Source organism: Pseudophryne corroboree, chromosome 5 (assembly GCF_028390025.1).
Source record: "Pseudophryne corroboree isolate aPseCor3 chromosome 5, aPseCor3.hap2, whole genome shotgun sequence".
NCBI classification, from domain to species: domain Eukaryota; kingdom Metazoa; phylum Chordata; class Amphibia; order Anura; family Myobatrachidae; genus Pseudophryne; species Pseudophryne corroboree.
Window position 1 is genome coordinate 825,375,930 of NC_086448.1, and position 19,726 is coordinate 825,395,655.

At 46.6% G+C, this 19,726-nt stretch overlaps 2 protein-coding genes across 3 annotated transcripts in view; one reads left to right on the forward strand and one right to left on the reverse strand.

Moving 5' to 3' along the window:
* Positions 1–17,201, reverse strand: part of JMJD4 (jumonji domain containing 4) — a 28,885-nt gene extending 11,684 nt beyond the window's left edge. The window contains exons 1-3 of one of the 2 annotated variants that reach the window (XM_063924525.1): positions 17,071–17,201; positions 14,477–14,765; positions 13,985–14,150 (exon numbers count right to left, since the gene is read on the reverse strand). In XM_063924525.1, coding sequence (XP_063780595.1) covers positions 13,985–14,150; positions 14,477–14,705 — 395 coding nt within the window. In that variant the 5' untranslated portion in view covers positions 14,706–14,765; positions 17,071–17,201. The remainder of the gene's footprint in view (positions 1–13,984; positions 14,151–14,476; positions 14,766–17,070) is intronic. The other variant, XM_063924524.1, reaches the window with a different exon arrangement.
* Positions 17,189–19,726, forward strand: part of SNAP47 (synaptosome associated protein 47) — a 108,059-nt gene continuing 105,521 nt past the window's right edge. Inside the window, exon 1 of the mRNA XM_063924523.1 lies at positions 17,189–17,294. The gene's annotated coding sequence lies outside the window, so the exon portion shown is untranslated. The remainder of the gene's footprint in view (positions 17,295–19,726) is intronic.

Consider the following 19,726-nt stretch of genomic DNA (forward strand, 5'->3'; position numbering starts at 1 on the left):
AATGTGGTAACCTGTTATGTTTGTCACAAAGAGGGACACTTTGCACGAGACTGTAGAGTGAAAAATTCACGAAACTCATACCAACCCCCTAGACAACGACATGACACACGACATTGGGATCAGGGTCCGCAGAAACGGAGTTATGAGCCACATGCAGGGGAAACAAAAAGATATCCCCCGAACAGAGACTGGCAAGCCTCTGGTAGTTCCCAACTAACTCCGTCACAAGTAGTTGCTGCCAGCGTGATTCAGGGAGGTCACCATACCCAATAGGGGTGTGGCCATACCTGTAATCTGCAGCCAGTAAAATTGATTGCAAGCCTTGGAAGTGAACCCGAAATTGCAATTAATGTAGCTGGTAAAACTTTAAACTTTCTTGTAGATACGGGGGCGGCCAAGTCAGTGATAAATTCGACAGTGGGCATGAGAACCACTGGTAGGACAATTCCAGCCATGGGAGTAACAGGAGTAGTCCAGCACTACCCTGTTAGCAAACCAGCCGAGATTACAATAGGGCCTTTGCATACCAAGCATTCCTTTTTGCTGGCTGCATCGGCACCAACTAATCTCCTGGGTAGAGACTTACTGTGTAAAATGGGGTGCGTCATTTATTGTACTCCTGAAGGTGTATTCTTGGACATACCTGAGAATCACGCTCAGGAAGTACGAGACATGTTAGACTCCCCATCAAAATTAATGTCACACACCATTATGACAAATAGGACTCCATCCCAAGTAGAAGAGATGACTTCCCAAATACCAGAGTCACTTTGGACAAAAGATGGACAGGACACTGGATTAATGGCAAACGTAGCTCCAGTAGTTGTACAAGTAAAAGATGGTAGGATAGCTCCAAAAATCCCACAGTACCCTCTGAAGCCAGAGGTGGAGTTAGGAGTTTACCCAGTAATAGAACGCTTGCTGCAACAGAGCATTCTGGTAAGAACGTCCAGCACTGCTAATAGTCCCATCTTCCCTGTTAAAAAAAGTGGGGGGAGGGGTTACAGACTAGTGCAGGATCTAAGGGGGATTAACAAAATAGTTGAGAGTCAGTTCCCCGTAGTGCCAAATCCAGCTGTCATCCTAATGCAAATCCCTCCCACTGCCAAATTTTTCACTGTCATTGACCTCTGCTCCGCTTTCTTTTCGGTACCTCTGCACCCTGACAGCCAATATTTGTTCGCATTTACATACAGAGGAGTCCAATACACGTGGACTCGATTACCCCAAGGTTTCATAGATAGTCCAAGTATATTTTCTCAGGCTTTGCATGATTGTTTACAGTCTTTCCAACCAGAGAGTGGATCAGTATTGATACAGAATGTGGATGATTTACTGCTGTGTTCAGATTCACTGGAAGCATCCCTGAAGGATACGAAACAGCTCCTGTTTCATCTTTCAGACACAGGACACAAGGTTTCCAAAGACAAGTTGCAATTATGCCAAACTAAGGTAAAATATTTGGGACACTGTCTAACACAAGGACTGAGACACCTGACCGCTGATAGAATCCAAGCAATTAGAGACATGACTCTGCCACAAACCCAGCAACAGATCAGAACGTTTTTAGGAATGTGTGGGTATTGCCGTAATTGGATCCCAGGGTTTTCCATTTTAGCGTTACCTTTGCAGGAAATGGTCTCCTCAAACAAACCTGATAGGATTTCGCATACAGACGAGTCTGAAACAGCATTTGAGAGACTCAAACAGTGCCTAACGCAGGCACCAGCACTAGGTATGCCAGACTATGGGAAACCCTTTGAACTATACGGAACAGAAAGTGCTGGTTGCGCGGCAGGCGTACTAACCCAAAAACACGGTGATGCCAGCAGGCCAGTAGCATATTACAGCGCTCAGCTAGACACGGTAGCGCGATCCCTCCCCACATGCTTGCGAAGCGTTGCTGCGATAGCATTGCTAGTGACGAAAAGCGAAGATGTCGTGCTAGGCCACAACCTCACAATCCATACGCCACATGCAGTGTCAGCCTTGTTAAATTCTGCTCAAACCAGACACGTCTCATCAGCGCGGTTTACAAGATGGGAATTGGCACTAATGGCCCCCGTAAACATCACCATAAGGAGATGCAGTGCATTAAATCCTGCAACATATCTCCCAGGTGTGCCTGGTCAGGCACAAAGGGTGGAAGGTGAGAGTGATGGGGAAGGAGGATTTAATACAAAGGAAGATACACATGATTGTATGGAATATTTGACCCAAAATTTTACCGCAAGGCCTGACATCAGTGACAACCCACTGGAAGATGCAGAACTCACGTTCTACACGGACGGTAGTTGTCACAGACAGTCAGACTCGGGAGACTTGTGTACTGGATACGCAGTCGTAGATGACCAAGGCACCACAGAAGCGGAACCGCTAGGCCCACCTCACTCAGCCCAGGTTGCTGAACTGGTCGCCCTAACCAGAGCATGTGAATTGGCTAAGGGTAAGTCAGCCAATATCTACACCGATTCTAGATACGCCTTCGGGGTAGTTCATGATTTCGGAGCCCTATGGAACCTCAGAAATTTCATGACGGCAGCTGGTACACCGGTAGCGCATGCAGCTCACATAAAAAGGCTTCTAACAGCGATACAGGAACCCGACAGAGTGGCTGTTATCAAGTGTAAAGCACACACATATAGCCAAGACCCAGTATCACTTGGTAACAGCCGAGCAGACGAAGCTGCTAAGCTAGCAGCCGGTACCCCCAGACAGACAGACACCACACAACTTATGGTATTTAATACCATCAACACACAGAAGTTGTGTGAAATGCAGAATTTGTGTTCCACACAGGAAAAGGCAGTCTGGAAGGCAAAGGGATATGGCCAGGAGTCCTCAGGGCTCTGGACGGATGGACATGGTAAACCGGTGGCCCCCAAAGCATATCTTCCATGCTTAGCTGAGGCAGCTCACGGGTTGACTCATCTGGGCAAGGAGGGAATGTGCAAATTGGTAAGAGCATATTGGTGCGCCCCAGGATTTTCCTCTCATGCGAGTAAGAGAGCAATGGCATGCCTTACCTGTCTGAGAAAGAACATCGGAAAGGCAATACCTACAGAACCATCCCATATCCCACCTACCGGCGGCCCTTTCCAGGTAATACAAATTGACTTTATACAATTACCCCCTTGTCGGAATTTGAAATATGTACTTGTCTGTATAGATGTTTTCTCGAATTGGGTCGAAGCATTTCCTGCGGCTACAAATACCGCTATGTTTACTGCTAAGAAAATTGTGCAGGAATTTGTATGTAGATATGGTATCCCTAGAATAATCGAAAGTGATAGGGGTACCCATTTTACAGGTGATGTCTTCCAAGGAATGTGTAAGTTGATGGGAATTGATAGCAAGCTGCACACTCCGTACCGCCCACAGGCGAGTGCAAAGGTGGAAAGAGTGAACAGCACTATTAAAAATAAATTGAGTAAAGTGATGGCAGAGACAGGATTGACATGGCCAGAAGCTTTACCCATTGTATTGTACAGTATCAGAACCACTCCCAGGTCCCCTCTTAATCTGTCCCCCTTTGAAATCTTGTTTGGTCGACAACCGCATGTCATGATTAACCCTCAGGATGATTTGAAATGTAACAATGAAGTGACTGTAAAGTACTTGATTAACATGAGTAAACAGTTAAGGAATCAGAATGATAATCTGAAGTTGGTGATTCCTGATCTACCTGATAGTAATTGTCATGACATTGAACCTGGGGATTATGTAATGATACGGAATTTTCTACGCTCAGGTTGCCTTATTGACAGATGGGAAGGACCATACCAGGTCTTATTGACTAGCACCACAGCATTAAAGGTTGCCGAGAAAGAGACTTGGGTTCATTCATCCCACTGCAAGAAGGTTGCTGATCCAGAGAAGTCCCGTGATAAGGAACAGACGGTAGAGGTTGTATCACTGGAGTGTCTGTTCCAGGAGGACTGAGGCGACACCTGAGCCGTGAAAATCTCAAGACCAAGAGCTGTTGTCGACTCCCCATTCCCCTTTATTGTTTTTTCTCCACTTCCCATCCCCTCTCCCTCAAATTTCTTTTTCCCCCTTCTCATTCTTCTTCATTTCCTCCTAAAAGATGGACTTGCCCCAAGAGACTGTGATCCGGATTTTCCTGTTGACCATGATGTTGACCAGAGCAGTCTGTTCCGGCGAGAGTACCATGGAGGTCGAGGGAGGTTCTGGAATGGGTTCTGATGATAAAGATGGAGGCGTAGTTTTCCAAGAACAACCTAACCAACAAGCAAAGGCGAGTATCAGAAAACGATCCGATAGCATTGACCATAGAAGAAATTGTGACGGATTGTTAGCTGAAGAAAACTGTATCTGTAGGCTCTGTGACAATATGGTAGAGGATGGATGCATAAAGAAATGCCAATCCAGTTTTAATATCCATATGGACCGGCATCCATTGAGTGACTATCACTCCTTAGTGGGTAGTGTGTTAAATAAAACAGATTGTTGGGTATGCTCTCAAGTACCTCAAGGTCATAGCAAATCAGGGCTAGTACCATTTCCTTTAACGTTAGGGGAGGTACTTGAGTTAAGTGGTGGGAGACCGGTGGACAGGAGGTTTAATATCTCCAGCCCTCCTAGTTTGAAGCTCCACCAATACCATGTGGATAGGTCCCTATTATGTTTTAACATCTCCAATCCCCGAAAGCCGGGAAATTGTGAAGTGTCATGGAGTAACCAAACCATGACCTTTTCGCATAGAGCAGATAGAATGCCTACAGATACAGAGCTTGTACGCCACATAGCCAGTAGAGGAAAATCTTTCCGGTATAGGTACACCTTAGGAAATAGGATTACGAGAGTTGGAGAAGTATCACCAGGATACTGTGCACATATCGTACAACCTGATACGTGTACTAAGCAGATGGAAGAATTAGGGTCAGGAGATTTCACATGGAAGGTGTGTAATATGGTTATGTCCTACTCCGTCCCATATGTTCTCCCCGATGATGCATATTTCATATGCGGGAGAAAGGCGTACAAATGGCTTGCCCCAAACTCTGAAGGATTGTGTTATATTGGAAAAGTACTGCCTGAAGTAATGACTGTATCACATGACAAAATGAAAGACATACACTGTGGTTCCCAAGCTCCTTATACTCACACTCATTACGAGCACGTAGTTAAAAGGCAACTGACAGAAAGGTTAGAGCATCCGGCCTCTGATCTGATCCATGAATCCACCGGGATTCAGGTTCTGATGGCGTTAGATTTCACTCGCACCGCTAGAGGAGTGATGAACTATAGATACATTTCCGCACTCGCAAATTTGTTAGATAATATCACCGAAATGTATGATGACACGTTTAGATATACTGGAAGGGAACTTCAAGCTTATAAAACAGAACTGGTACAGCATAGAATGGTTCTTAATTACCTCACAGCAGTGACAGGCGGATATTGTGTCACATTAGCAACACAGTACGGCGTGAAGTGTTGCACGTATATCACAAATAGCACCGAGGATCCGGTCGAGGTCATAGACCAAAAGATGGACGATATTCTCCAATTGAAGTGGGAATTTCGCCGAAAACACAATCTCACTCTTGCTGCTGTAGGTAATGAGCTGACTGGTTGGGTGTCATGGTTGAACCCGCGAAATTGGTTCTCAGGTTTAGGAGAGTGGGCTCAAGGAGTCATAATGGATGTTGGGAAGTTTCTCCTATGTATCTTAGGTGTTGTCATATCAATTGGCTTGATATTTAGATGCGGTCAGGCTTTAATGAAGTGCAAACAAAGTACAAGAGTGATGAGTTTGAGGAGTGAGGAACTGTAATTAACCTGGATTTGATTTATGACCCAACGGTAGAAACAATGATGTGATGAAAATGCGATTATACGGTCCGTTTCTTTCACCTGTTTTTCCTTTTTTCTCCAAGATAAAAAGACCCCCTTGGACGAGGAAGTTGACGAGACGATATACAGACAACGGATAGACCAAAGAAGAAGTTTTGACAACCTGATATACGGACATTTTGATGAACTTTGCCATAGATCTCCAGTTTCCCTAGAATTCTTAAACTTACGCTAGCCCAACTCTTTTTGTAAATCTATTGGCATTGACAAAGCTTTTTGCTCGCACCTAATGGGCAAAACAGCGCAAAGAAGACAACTTTCAACTGACACCGAACAAAACTTCAACCGACAGATGTACATTAACCTGACATAGAATACCACTGCATTTACCATAAGTGTTCTTTATCTTCATCTCTACAACCCTCAGGTAATGACACACATAGTCGATAGGGAATACAGGCACAGATATCAGCAACCACATACCTCCTCCATTCATGTATCATCAACTAAAATGTGCTCCCCAATTTTGTTACAACTGAAAGCCGAAAAGAGCTCGGTAGAGTTTGACAGCCCATCCACAGACCCTTGATACGGGATAAGAAGGAATTCAAATGTATACTTCGCAATACCTCGAAGCTTGATTTACAACACGTACGGCACGATGATACATGACCCCCCAAACATGGACTCATACACACATGCTTCTACTATCTCACTAGGTCATACCCTCTTCACACCTTCTCCTCTCTCCTCCCTTACCCAACCATGGAAATGAATTAACCCCTGACATATATTTTTCTCCTTTTGAAATGTTTTAGAAGGTGGCAGTTATTATTGACTGCCAAAGGGTGGACTGTCAAAGTCAGAAAAATATCTCTATGCACACTGCCATATTTGCACCTCACCCATGTCCGTGCTGCGCATGCGTGCGCTCTCCCGTGAGTGCGCATACTCGCAGTTGCGTGCACCCGCGGGTGCTCAGTATGCGTATTTACGGTAGAGTGTATGTGTTCGTAGCGTGCGACTCATTCGTTACATATTTTTAATATATAATGCATTTTGTAGATCTTGGTCCCTTTGATAGATTCTGAAAGTTTAGTTAACATAGCATGTTCCTGAACAGAGAGATCCCTCTTTGTATTGTACGAAGGGTCTAACAGGGGTCATACAGTGGTGTTTGGTACCCATCGGAAGAGTATTTAAATAGCAATATTCCGGTGTTGGTCTGGAGCGGATTAATCGCTCGTGCGAATAGTTATGGACATAAGAAGTTTATGTCCATTTACTATTATTTGTTCTTACTTAGTCATGCGGCGGGAAACCCAGTATCCCACCCACCTGAACAGTTGGAAACAGTCACAGCCCACCTGTATGAATCAACCTATGACCTTTTGTTATAATGCGAAGCCGAATTCCTGTGTCCAATGAACAATGAGATTGTAGGGACCATTGAATTGTATTGTGTGTGGGGCATAAATAGGCAGGCCGACCATATCCAGTTCACTCTCTCTCTTCAACGGTTCTCATTGCTGATAATCGGGAGCTGGATATCGAGGCGCATGCGATCGTTTCCCCTTGTGCGTAAGTTTTCTCCGCAGTCATATTGTCTTGATGTTATTGTGAGCCATCTCTCTCTCTCCATCTCTCTCTCTTCTCTTTCTCCCGTATTTTCCCTTAATTGTATTGTATTGTATTTCCTGTGTAGTTATCTGGTTAGTTAGTCTATGTTATATTGTAGTGTATCATTTGTACTGTGATTCCTTTTGCAAGTATAATATATATAATAGGTTTTGGACCCTAAGCCCAGGTATATGTGTATTCCTTATAGTGTTAAGTAATCTCAGAGCGTCGGTGACGCTCAAACAGCTTTGTAGTTAAACAGGTTACACCAGGTTGCATTTACACACTATCACCACACTAAGGTTTACTGTATATTACGTTGTTAATGGTATAGATATAAAGGTTTAACGTTGTGAGCGTCTGCACCGCTGGTGATCTCCTCGTGGTCCCGAGCGTCCGCTACGCTATAGCGAATCATTACGTTAGTCGGCAGCCAATAGCGTGCCTGCCTGTGATCTCTGGGCCGTAAGCGAACGTGACGCTTGAGCGTCTCGACTACGGCTGAGCGATCGTTACGCAACTTGCGTACCCTTACGGTACTTCTTACGTAGATAGCATACAGTGTTCTTAGACCTCTTAAAGTGTTTTATATACGATAAATATTTAGCTTTATCAACATCTTCCTGACACTGCTCCTCAGCCCTGAAGACTGGCATTCGTTGTCAGAACTTCCCAATCTGATATGCAAAAGGGTCTCCCTTTGTCCAGATGGGATGTCTGTAGCCACCCATTCCATTTGGAAAAGATCAGACGCTGTAGATGCCTCGAGTGGAACTGAGCATACTCCACCATGTCGAATGTCGACACCATATATCCCATCACACGCACTGCTGTGCGAATGGATACCCTTTGACTGTGTAGCAGCTCCCGGGTTCCTCGACTGAATTTTGGATATTTTGTTCAGAGGTAAAATTACTCTCTGAAGGCCCGAATCCAAACACAGCCCCCAAGTGAGTCATCCGTTCTGATGGAACCAATGACGACTTTGCCCAATTTAAGAGCCAATAGTGTCTCTGCAAACAAGCTATTGTCTGTTGCAGAAGACAATGAGGCAATTCCTGAGATTGTGCCAGGATTAATAAATTGTCGAGGTATGGAAAAATCCTTACCCCTGCAGACGTAGATAAACCGCCATTACCACCATAATTTAGATGAACACTGTGCAAGCTGTGGCTAGTCCAAATGGTAGGGCTGAAACTGAAAATGTTGCCCAAATGTATTTGTTCAGCACTTTGAGATTGAGTATTAGCCAGAATGACCCATTTAGCTTCTGGACTAGAAACAGGTTGGAATAAAAACCTTGTCCTCGTTGCACAGGAGGAACTGGAATTATCACTCCTAACTGAAGCAACTTCTGAACTGCCTCTTGCACTGAAGACAAGCCGGTACAAAAAAATGCATACCCGTGAGATACCGCTTCATGCACCCAGGCATCTGTGATGGACTGCTGCCAGATCTGTGCAAAATGAAGAAGTCGGCCTCCTACCCTGGGACCTCCAAGGTGGAGGCCCACAACATCAGGCTGATGGCTTATCTTCTGGCATGGAAGCCGGCCCTCTGGTAGCCCAATGCTTTTTAGTCTTATCAGACTTGTCAGATTGAGACTGTTTGCCATAACCCTTTCCTTTTGCTTTTCCTTGAGTCTGAAAGGGACAAAAAGTTGGAAATCTAGGCTTGGATTTATGTGTGGAAGGAAACTTAAATTTCTTGGGAGTCTGTTTCTGACTCCAAAATACTGTTTCATTCTTTACCAAAAAATCCCATATTGCACATATTAACCAGGTGGCTATTTTTATGGAAGAAGCAGCCTTGGATATGGGTACAATTGCCTCTCAAGCATCAGCCTCAGCAGTAGCAGCTCGCAGAGCTGTTTAGCTACGTACATGGAAAGCCTTTTACTGGAGATATTATTTTGCTCTCTAGATGCCAATGAAAGATCATCCTCCAATGCATCAGTCCAGGCTGCCACTGCTTTTGCCATCCAGGCTGAAGCCATGGCTGGTCTTACGATTGCCCCAGACAAGGAGAAAAATTTTTTTTGTTTTTTTTAAACATCTATTTCCCTATTTGTGACATCATTTAATGATGTTGAAGGCAGAGGCAATGTAGATTTTCACACCACTCGAATGACATGCATATCTTCTTTGGGAGCCAACTCCTTTTTAAACAGTCCCCAGCTGGAAGAGGATAATGGAATTCCATTTCTTTGGAAGTCTAAACTTCTTACTGGGTGTTATCCAAGCCTTTTGCATAATTTCTGTCAGCTGTTCTGACCCAGAAATTCAGTCCTCACTGTTTTGGGACGTTTAAACACAGGTGCCTTAGATTTTAATGAAGGCTCTGCTGCCTCCTCTAAGGATAGAATTGCTTTCATAGCACTAATTAACTCGATATGTCTACTGAGCTGAGACCTTCATCCGCATCTCTTTATGCAGACTCAGAATGCGATGAGTCCTCATTCTCTGACGATTCCCCACCTGAAACGTGTAGACTGTGAGGATGTTGTTTTATGTCTATGTGATTTACTTTCCACCGGCCTATCAGCCTGTTTTTGTTGAAAGGCTGCAGATTCCTGGACTGGATGTCATAAACCCCAGGGGAAATGTTGTATGTAAGGGTTAATAGGGTAACCTATCCCTGGTATGGGAGCTGGCATTATCCGCTCAGCTATACTGCATAATGTCTGTGCAAAAGTAGTCCATGGGGGTTCAACTTGAACCTGTGTCTGCCTTGGATTATTCTGGTGGCTTTGGTGAAAGCTAAAACAGTTTGCACATAAACCATTTTGAACCAGATCCTGAGAGGTTAACCCAGCTTTGCAAGACAAACACGAAATGAGTGTTGATGCTGTTGTGGAGAGTATATCCTCTTCACCTTTGCCTCTCTTAAACATGATAAACAAATCACACAGCTGTACTGTGTTAACTACACAATTAGTGACTGAAATCACTTTAAAACCTGTTAAAATGACATACAATCCGATCCCTCCCTGCTTTGCACCAGCATTGAGGACCGAATACACAGAAACTGACAGAAATAGTAAAGTCAGCAATCACACTAACAATCAGTAACAGGTTATACATTAGTATAATAAGTAATATGAGCACATATTCAACTACAAATAAATTTCAAGTATGTAGGAGAAACATATTACTGCATTACAGATGGGACCACCGTTCTCTTGACTAGTTTTCTGTGCCTAGTCACAACATGATTTATTAGCATAAACCCTTCATCTATTGTTCTCAACTGCAATACAATAGAGAGAACAATACATCAGGGGATTAAGTCATTACAGCAGGGGATTAAGTCCAACTGGCCAGTCTCAGTTAATCCTATTAAAGGTCAAGATAAATGTGGACCCATCTGTACCTGAACGTATTCAGTTGCACAGCGAAAGAAACAGCAGCAATAGTTTACAGACTCGTATGCATCAGGCACTTATCCAACTACTCGTACTTAATGGTAGGTAGAGACTTAGGGGGTCATTCCGAGTTGATCGCTCGCATCCATTTCTCGCAGCGCAGCGAACAGGTTACTACTGCGCATGCGTATGCACCGCAATGCGCAGGCGCATCGTACGGGTACAAAGCGGATCGTTGCTGGGCGATGGTTTTAACGAAGAATCCATTTGTACAGCCGATCGCAAGGAGATTGACAGGAAGAGTGCGTTTGTGGGTGGCAACTGACCGTTTTCAGGTAGTGTTTGTCCAAGCGTTTGCAGGGCGGATGTCTAACGTCAATTCCGGGACCAAAACGACTGAAGTGATCGCAAGGGCTGAGTTAGGGTGCATACACACGGTGAGATTCGGACTTATCCGATTCTCACCGTGCGACAGGGGGCCGGGTCGGCACTTAGCCAGTATCGCAAGCACATAATGAGTGTGCTTGCGATGCGATTTTGGCTAAGTGTCAATCCTGACTATCTCTTCTATAGAGATAGTCAGGATTGACTTGCCTGCACAGCCTATTTTTTCGGCCGATGCCGACCGCGCGGGGCCGCGCATCGGATCGGGATCGCAAGGTGACTGTCACCTTGCGATCTGCACTATCTTTTCTTCCGATTCTGACTATATAGTCAGAATCGGAAGAAAATATCGTACCGCGTGTACACACCTTAAGTCCAGAGCTACTCTGAAATTGCAAAAAACTTTTTTGTCCCGCTCGGCTGCACATGCGTTCGCACACGTGGGTGGCGACTATGCGTTTGCACGGCTGCTAAAAGTAGCTAGCGAGCGATAAACTCAGAATGACCCCCTTAGTGCTGTATCACCCGGCTCAGGAGAGTGGGATAAAGGGAGACTTCACCCCGCTTCTAGGATCGATCAATAAGTTAGTGAATGCTGAGTGGATCCAGACGCTAATAGTGTACACAAACACCCAGTGAACATAGACGCCCAAGTGAACACCGACGCACCAGTCACACAGCCGCCTATGCTGCGACTGGGTCCTTTTAGATACACAGCGTCTCAAACGAAAGCAGGAAATCAGTTCATGGCGGGAAACTCAGAGGATACTGGTCATGAACCGGGGAGGATGGGCGACCAGGGGAGCGTCTTACTCCTCACTGCTGACATCAACCCCGGGGATCACGGCCTCACACTAATCCTACCTAAATATAGGTAAAATAGAAATCACCCAAGAAAAATTACATGTATAAAAAAAAATTGGAGGAAAAATAAAATAATAATATTATTATTATACTGAAACACTGAATAAGAGTGGTACACACACAGTATAAGTACTCCCATCAATTTAATGAGGGAGAGCTGAGCCCACGCATTGGCCCACATCAGCTGCATACTTTTTGGTCTCACTGGCAGTGCTGGTGTAGGTCGGGTCTCGGCAGCCGTTTCTTTCGGGAGCCACAGGGGGAGGAGGGGGGGCTTCAGAGTCACCGAGGGGGTTCCAGGGAAAATAAAAGACAGTGCAGCAGCACCAGAACAAGCCGTAAAGAGACTGTGTGAGCACGGCGGTTGGCAGGGTACTCGGGTCTGCGCGGGTATCCCTGGGGATACAGCAAGGCTTCCTATGCTTCCTCCTCCCGCTGTGCTGGTAGGGTACTCGAGTCTGCGCGGGTATCCCCGGGGATACAGCAAGGCTTCCTATGCTTCCTACTCCCGGTGTACGGTGCTGGCGGAGCAGGATAGAAGGCTTCCACCTTGGTGCGGGGCAGGGTGGGAGCTTGTGTCCCTCTGGCTTTTTCTTACAGTGACTGTAAGCGCTGTTCAGACTCCCTGGATTGGCTCACATTGTTTTTTTTCTAAGGTGTATTATTAGCCATGGTGTGTCCCCGCTCCTCACACACTGACAGGCCGTGTCTGACTATGAGGTGTGAGGCAGAGCTGTTGCACTTCCAGCAGGGAACCCCGCAAATCTGTCAAGTTGAAACTATAAAAATGATTGCAATATTACAAAGAATATACTTATAAGTTATAAATATCTTCTTTGTATTAATCTAATAATTTTTATATTCAAAAGCTGTAGTATGACAGGTGAGGCTCTGACTCCCATGACTGCACGTCCCTGGAAAAATGTTGGAGCTTGGGTTGAGGCAAAGGGTGGATGCAGTATATTATGAAGACTGGTGGGTGCTAATTATATAGCTTGGTCTTGTTAGACACAATATATTACAATGTATGGAATGTATACAGTATATACCATACACGTCACCTCTCCTCACAACCTCTGTTTCATCCTCTGATCACTTCTCCTTACTCATGCCTCCAGGATTTCACTTGTGCTGCACCCATTCCCTGCGACTCTCTTCCTGCTGTCACCAGAAACTCAGAACCTTCAAGCTTTCAAATGCTACCTTGAAACCCATCTCTTCATCCATGCGTATTATAAGATAATGACATGTGTTATTGGCCTGACTGATATGACCTTCCTCACCAATATCTGAAATACGACGCACTAAACTGCATGCCCTTACATGTCCCTGAACCCCCTGATTTCTGTTACGTTTCCTTTGGATTGTGAGCTCTGTAGACTAGGGTTCTCTTTCCTACGCTGTCAATGTTTATGATGATGTAAAGTTGTGTATTTAAGAGAGTCCGGTATGTACAGTACTACTTACTTTCTACAGAGTTAATGGGAAAGTTGGAGCTTTAGAACTGAATAATAATCATAATACATATTGATAATGAACAGTATTTGTGTAAATCCCTGAATCTGGACCCGTGTCAGGTGTGAGAGGACGTAGAGAAGGCAATGTCAAACTCATGGTCATCCAGCTGTTGTGAAACTACAGGTCCCAGCATGCTTTACCAGCTAATCAGTGGAAGGTATACTGGCAAAGCTTGCTGGGACTTGTAGTTTCACACCAGCTGGAGGGCCACGAGTTTGACATGCCTGACGTAGGGAAAGTGCTTCAGAAACTAAAGGTTGGGGGGGCTCCAGTCACATGGGGAAGGGAGCCAATAAGAGTGGAGAAGTATCGGGGGCAGGAGTAAGAGGTGGTTACAAGGGAGGATGAGAGGTGTAGGCCAGAGGCAGATCTAGGAAGGAGAGTGAGGTCAGATATGTATGAGGCACTGTATACCTCCTCATGTGCCAGTCCTTCAGGTACAGACATCCCTTGGGAGACTGGCAGGCGCTCTCTGTATAGTCCCTCCAGTAAGAGATGTACTCCTGGAGAGGGATCTGCTCTTTGGGGTTAGCGTTATACTCTTTCACATCACAGTTGGCCACCGGAACAACCGCGTCCCCTAAAATAAAAGTAAAATGTGATGTCATCATCTACTTTCTGCGGGACTATGCACACTTACAGTAGGTGTTTTGGAGAAGATTGCTATAATGCTCAAGAAACAGCAAGAATTAAATATAAATATTCCATGCGATAGCTCAGACTACTAGGTGAATGAATAATACATCATCATATGCGCACAAAATAATGATTAAACATGGCGCACTATGAAAACTACTTACACCAGAGAAAAACACCACAGGAATCTACAGAACATATAGGACAAGTATTGTACAATAAATAACAAGCGCTGACTGTATACCCATAGCCCCCACCCGCTTCCCGTACCGAAATTCTGCAGCAGATGGGCCCAATTGGGTTTGCCTTCGGAGGTCACCCATGATTTCCGGCTCCCCCAGGACTGGGTGAATTTAGAGGAGAAGAGGCACGGAGTGTTGGCGAGCATATACCGGCTGAAAAACTCATTATAACTGAAGTTTTCTGGATCGTCAATGAAGTCGATGTGACTCAAGGTGGAGGGAATTATCTGTGGCTCGCTCTCAGGTTTCCCATCCATACGGCGCTTTACCTACTGTCACCGATCACAGGAGACTGGAAATGGGCTGCAGCCATTCATCTACAAAAGATACATTGTATTATAAAGGCACCAAAAGTTACTTAATGGAGTCCTATCAAAGCTCTTACTGGACAGTAATGCGCTCATATTAACTGTAATAAAATTATATATATATATATATATATATATAGTGAAGCACAAAGATATGGGATGGGGGATGTCACTGAACTGTGAGAAAGGAAACAGTGGGCTTTGGGCAGTATAGGGGTCCCCTATCTATTCTGGATAATTGGGGGATCCCTATCCTATGTATGGAAAATACCCCTGTTCTGTATAAAGAACCAATGTCAGACAGGGGGTGTAGGGCTATTGGGGGGAGGGGCATTCAATATATTGAGGGCTCTAGATTATATGGAGACCCTGTTATGAATTTTGGTGGCTCTGGGTTATATGGGGATCCTGTGCTGAAAACTGGGGGCATTGGGTTATTGGGAGTCCCCTGTCCTGAATGGTGGGGCTCTGGGCTATTGGGAGGGGGAGGATGTACAGGATATTGGGGGCTCTGGGTTATGGGGGGCATTCAATATATTGAGGGCTCTAAATTATATGGAGACCCTGTTATGAATTTTGGAATCTCTGGGTTTTATGAGGATCCTGTGCTGAAAACTGGGGGCTTTGTGTTACTGGAGGCCCACGTCCTGAATGTTGGGGGCCCTGGGTTATTGGGGGTCCCCTGTCCTGAATGTTGGGTGCTCTGGGTTACTGGGGGTCCCTTGTGCTGAATGTTGGGGGCTATGAGTTACTGGGGGTCCCCTGTACTGAATGTTTGGGGCTATGAGTTGCTGGGGGTCCCCTACCCTGAATGTTGGGGGCTGAGTTACTGGGGGTCCCCTGTCCTGAATTTTGGGGGCTGAGTTACTGGGGGACCCCTGTGCTGAATGTTGGTGGCTATGAGTTACTGGGGGTCCCCTATCCTGAATGTTGGTGGCTATGAGTTACTGGGGGTCCCCTGTGCTGAATGTTGGGGGCTCTGGGTTACTGGGGGTCCCCTATCCTGAATGTTGGTGGCTATGAGTTACTGGGGGTCCCCTGTGCTGAATGTTGGGGGCTCTGGGTTACTGGGGGTCCCCTATCCTGAATGTTGGGGGCTATGAGTTACTGGGGGTCCCCTGTCCTGAATGTTGGGTGCTCTGGGTTACTGGGGGTCCCCTATCCTGAATGTTGGGTGCTCTGGGTTGCTGGGGGTCCCCTATCCTGAATGTTGGGTGCTCTGGGTTACTGGGGGTCCCCTATCCTGAATGTTGGGTGCTCTGGGTTACTGGGGGACCCCTATCCTGAATGTTGGGTGCTCTGGGTTACTGGGGGTCCCCTATCCTGAATGTTGGGTGCTCTGGGTTACGGGGGTGTCCCCTGTACTTAATGTTAGGGGCTATGAGTTACTGGGGGTCCCCTGTACTGAATGTTGGGGGCTATGAATTACTGGGGGTCCCCTATGCTGAATGTTGGGGGATATGAGTTACTGGGGGTCCCCTATGCTGAATGTTGGGTGCTATGAGTTACTGGGGGTCCCCTATGCTGAATGTTGGGTGCTATGAGTTACTGGGGGTCCCCTGTCCTGAATATTGGGGGCTGAGTTACTGGGGGTCTCCTGTGCTGAATGTTGGGGGCTATGAGTTACTGGGGGTCCCCTGCCCTGAATGTTGGGGGCTGAGTTACTGGGGGTCCCCTGTACTGAATGTTTGGGGCTATGAGTTACTGGGGGTCCCCTGTCCTGAATGTTGGGGGCTGAGTTACTGGGGGTCCCCTGTACTGAATGTTGGTGGCTATGAGTTACTGGGGGTCCCCTGTCCTGAATGTTGGGGGCTGAGTTACTGGGGGTCCCCTGTACTGAATGTTGGTGGCTATGAGTTACTGGGGGTCCCCTATCCTGAATGTTGGTGGCTATGAGTTACTGGGGGTCCCCTATCCTGAATGTTGGGGGCTATGAGTTACTGGGGGTCCCCTATCCTGAATGTTGGGGGCTATGAGTTACTGGGGGTCCCCTGTGCTGAATGTTGGGTGCTCTGGGTTACTGGGGGTCCCCTGTCCTGAATGTTGGGGGCTGAGTTACTGGGGGTCCCCTGTACTGAATGTTTGGGGCTATGAGTTACTGGGGGTCCCCTGTGCTGAATGTTGGGTGCTATGAGTTACTGGGGGTCCCCTGTGCTGAATGTTGGGGGCTGAGTTACTGGGGGTCCCCTGTGCTGAATGTTGGGGGCTGAGTTACTGGGGGTCCCCTGTACTGAATGTTGGGGGCTGAGTTACTGGGGGTCCCCTGTGCTGAATGTTGGGGGCCCCGGGCTATTAGTGGGTGAGGGTTCCTGACCTGAATACAGGGGGCGCTGTGATGATGGGGGTACCCGGGCACCGCTTCCCCCGCACACATACAGCAGCGGCAGCGGCAATGTATCACCGCCAGTCGCCGGTTTCCGGTCGGAAGCAATTCTGAGCTGCACACGCCGCCGGGGGTGTCACATGATGCGGCCGGTGACGTCACACAGGTTGAAAGAACAACACTTGGAGACCGGGAACCTGTCAGCTGCACGGAGGGTGAGGTATATAGGAGGGTGGACTACAGGTTCCAGCAGGCCGTGAGGCCCATAGCGGCTCCGGGTGACACGTCCTGTGTGTAATCTGTCATGTGGATATATATATATATATATATATATATATATATATATATATATATATATATATATAATGTGCTATGTATCATATTAAAAACCTTTAAAGAGTAACAAAAATGCTTAATGTTTATATATATATATATATATATATATATATATATATATACACACACACACACATACATATAGTAGGAGACGGCAGCACTCAGTCACCCCAGTAATAGGGCGCACAGGTTCGGAAGGGTTGATATAAGAACACCCCCTTCCTTCCCCAAAAAGGACAGAGAGGGAGACCGGCGCTCACACTCAGGATCTAAGCTGGGCGCACACTAGGCAACATGTCGGCCGATCCTGCGTCGTCTACTATCTACTCACCTTAAGAAGTCTATGTACTAAGCCGTGGACGGAGATAAAGTATCAGCCAATCAGCTCCGAACTGCCATGTCACAGGCTGTGTTTGACAAATGACAGCTAGGAGCTGATTGGTTGGTACTTTATCTCCATCCACATTATCTCTCTCCAAGGCTTACTACATCTCACCATAAGAGAGTTTTATTTCACAAGCAGGGCATATGTATAGACTGGCGCCGCTTCAGCTGAACGCTCTCAGTTATACGCCCATCAGCCATAGCATGACAGGTGACGTGAATGACACTGATTATATTGTGACGTTGGTTCCTGTCAGGGCTGGGATATATGAGGCAGCGAGTGGACGCTCAGTTCTTGAAGTTGATGTGTTGGAATCAGGAGAAATGGGCAGTATAAGGATCTGAGCATCTGACAAGAGCCAAATAGTGACGGCTAGGTCAGAGCATCCCCAAACTGTCAGCGGTTCCAGCATGCAATGCTTAGTACCTACCAGCAGTAGAGCAAAGGACAACCGGTGATCCGGCGACACCCAAAGCTCACTGATGTGCATGCGGAGTGAAGGCTAGCCCGTCACAGAGGAGCTACTGTAGCACTAATGTGTGATAAAGTTACTACTGGCTGTGACAGATAAGTGTCAGAACACACAGAGCATCACAGCCTTCTGCGTATGGGGCGGCGTAGCCGCAGACCAGTCACAGTGCCCATTCTGAACCCAGTCCACTGCTGAAATCACCTACAGTGGGCATATGAGAGTCAGAACTGGACCACGGAGCAATGGGAGAAGGTGGCCTGGTCTGCTGAATTGCGTTTTCTTTTACATCATGTAGATGGCCGGGTCCGTGTACGTTGTTTATATGGGAAAGAGATTATTATAATCACTTTTTATTTATGAGGCACCACAAGTGGTCTACAGCGTCACGACGCAACCCCGTCACTCCGCGAAACTCCCCCCTGAGCGGAGTACAGAGGGGGGTCCAAGTTAAAAAAAAGGGAAAGGCCGGCGCGAGGAGCGACTGGTGAGGCGGGCCGAAGAGCGGTAATCGCCTCTAAGTGTTCTCTCTCTCTCAATGTGTAAAATGGGGACACCTGCAGTAATGTGTGAAATGGGGACTCTTGCCTGCCGTAGTGTGGGGATTTAATGTATCGGGGGCATTGCGGTGTGTGGCATAATATGGTGCAGGGGGCATTACTGTGTGGGGCTTAATATGGTGGTCGTGATCTGTTGGAGCAGGGTCAAAAACTGGATTGTGAGGTAGTCTTTTCAGGCGAGGCCACACCCATTTAGATGAGGCCACGCCCCCTTGCCAGGTGCGCGCGCAAGTTGTTATTTTTTTATCTAGGTGTGTGGAGGGGGGCACATTTTTTTAATGTCATGGGGGGGTGCATTTTTAAATCTCGCACTGGGAGCCAAATTGGCTAGAAACAGCCCTGCATGTAGGGAGTGGAGGTTGGAGATGTAGGGAGCAGTGGAGTTAGAGATGGCCTTGCATGTGAGGGTGAGGATTCTGCAGGGGAAGGGGAGTAGTGGATGTGGAATGGTGGGAGAGGAAAATGAGTCTAGCTGCGGAGTTGAGAACAGATCGGAGGGGAGTGAGATGAGAACGTGAAAGCCCAGTGAGGAGGTGGTTGCGGCAGTCGAGACGAATAATGATTACTGAGTGGATAACCAGTTTGGTAGCACTCTGAGAGAGGAATGGCCTGATGTGAGTGATGTTGTGCAGCTGGAACCGACAGAATTGAGCTAGAACTTGAATGTGGGGGGCGAAGGAGAGGGTGGAGGCAAGGTTGACACCCAAGCAGTGGAGTTGGGGAACAGGGGAGATGATGGTGATGTAAATAGTGATGGAGAGATTGGAAGGGATGGAGACTCTATTAGGGAGGAAGATGATGAGTTAGGTTTTGTCCTCGTTGAGCTTCCTGGAGGAGATGACGGAGAGGCAGCTGGATACATGAGAGAGGATGGAAGGGGTGAGGTGCAGTTGCGTG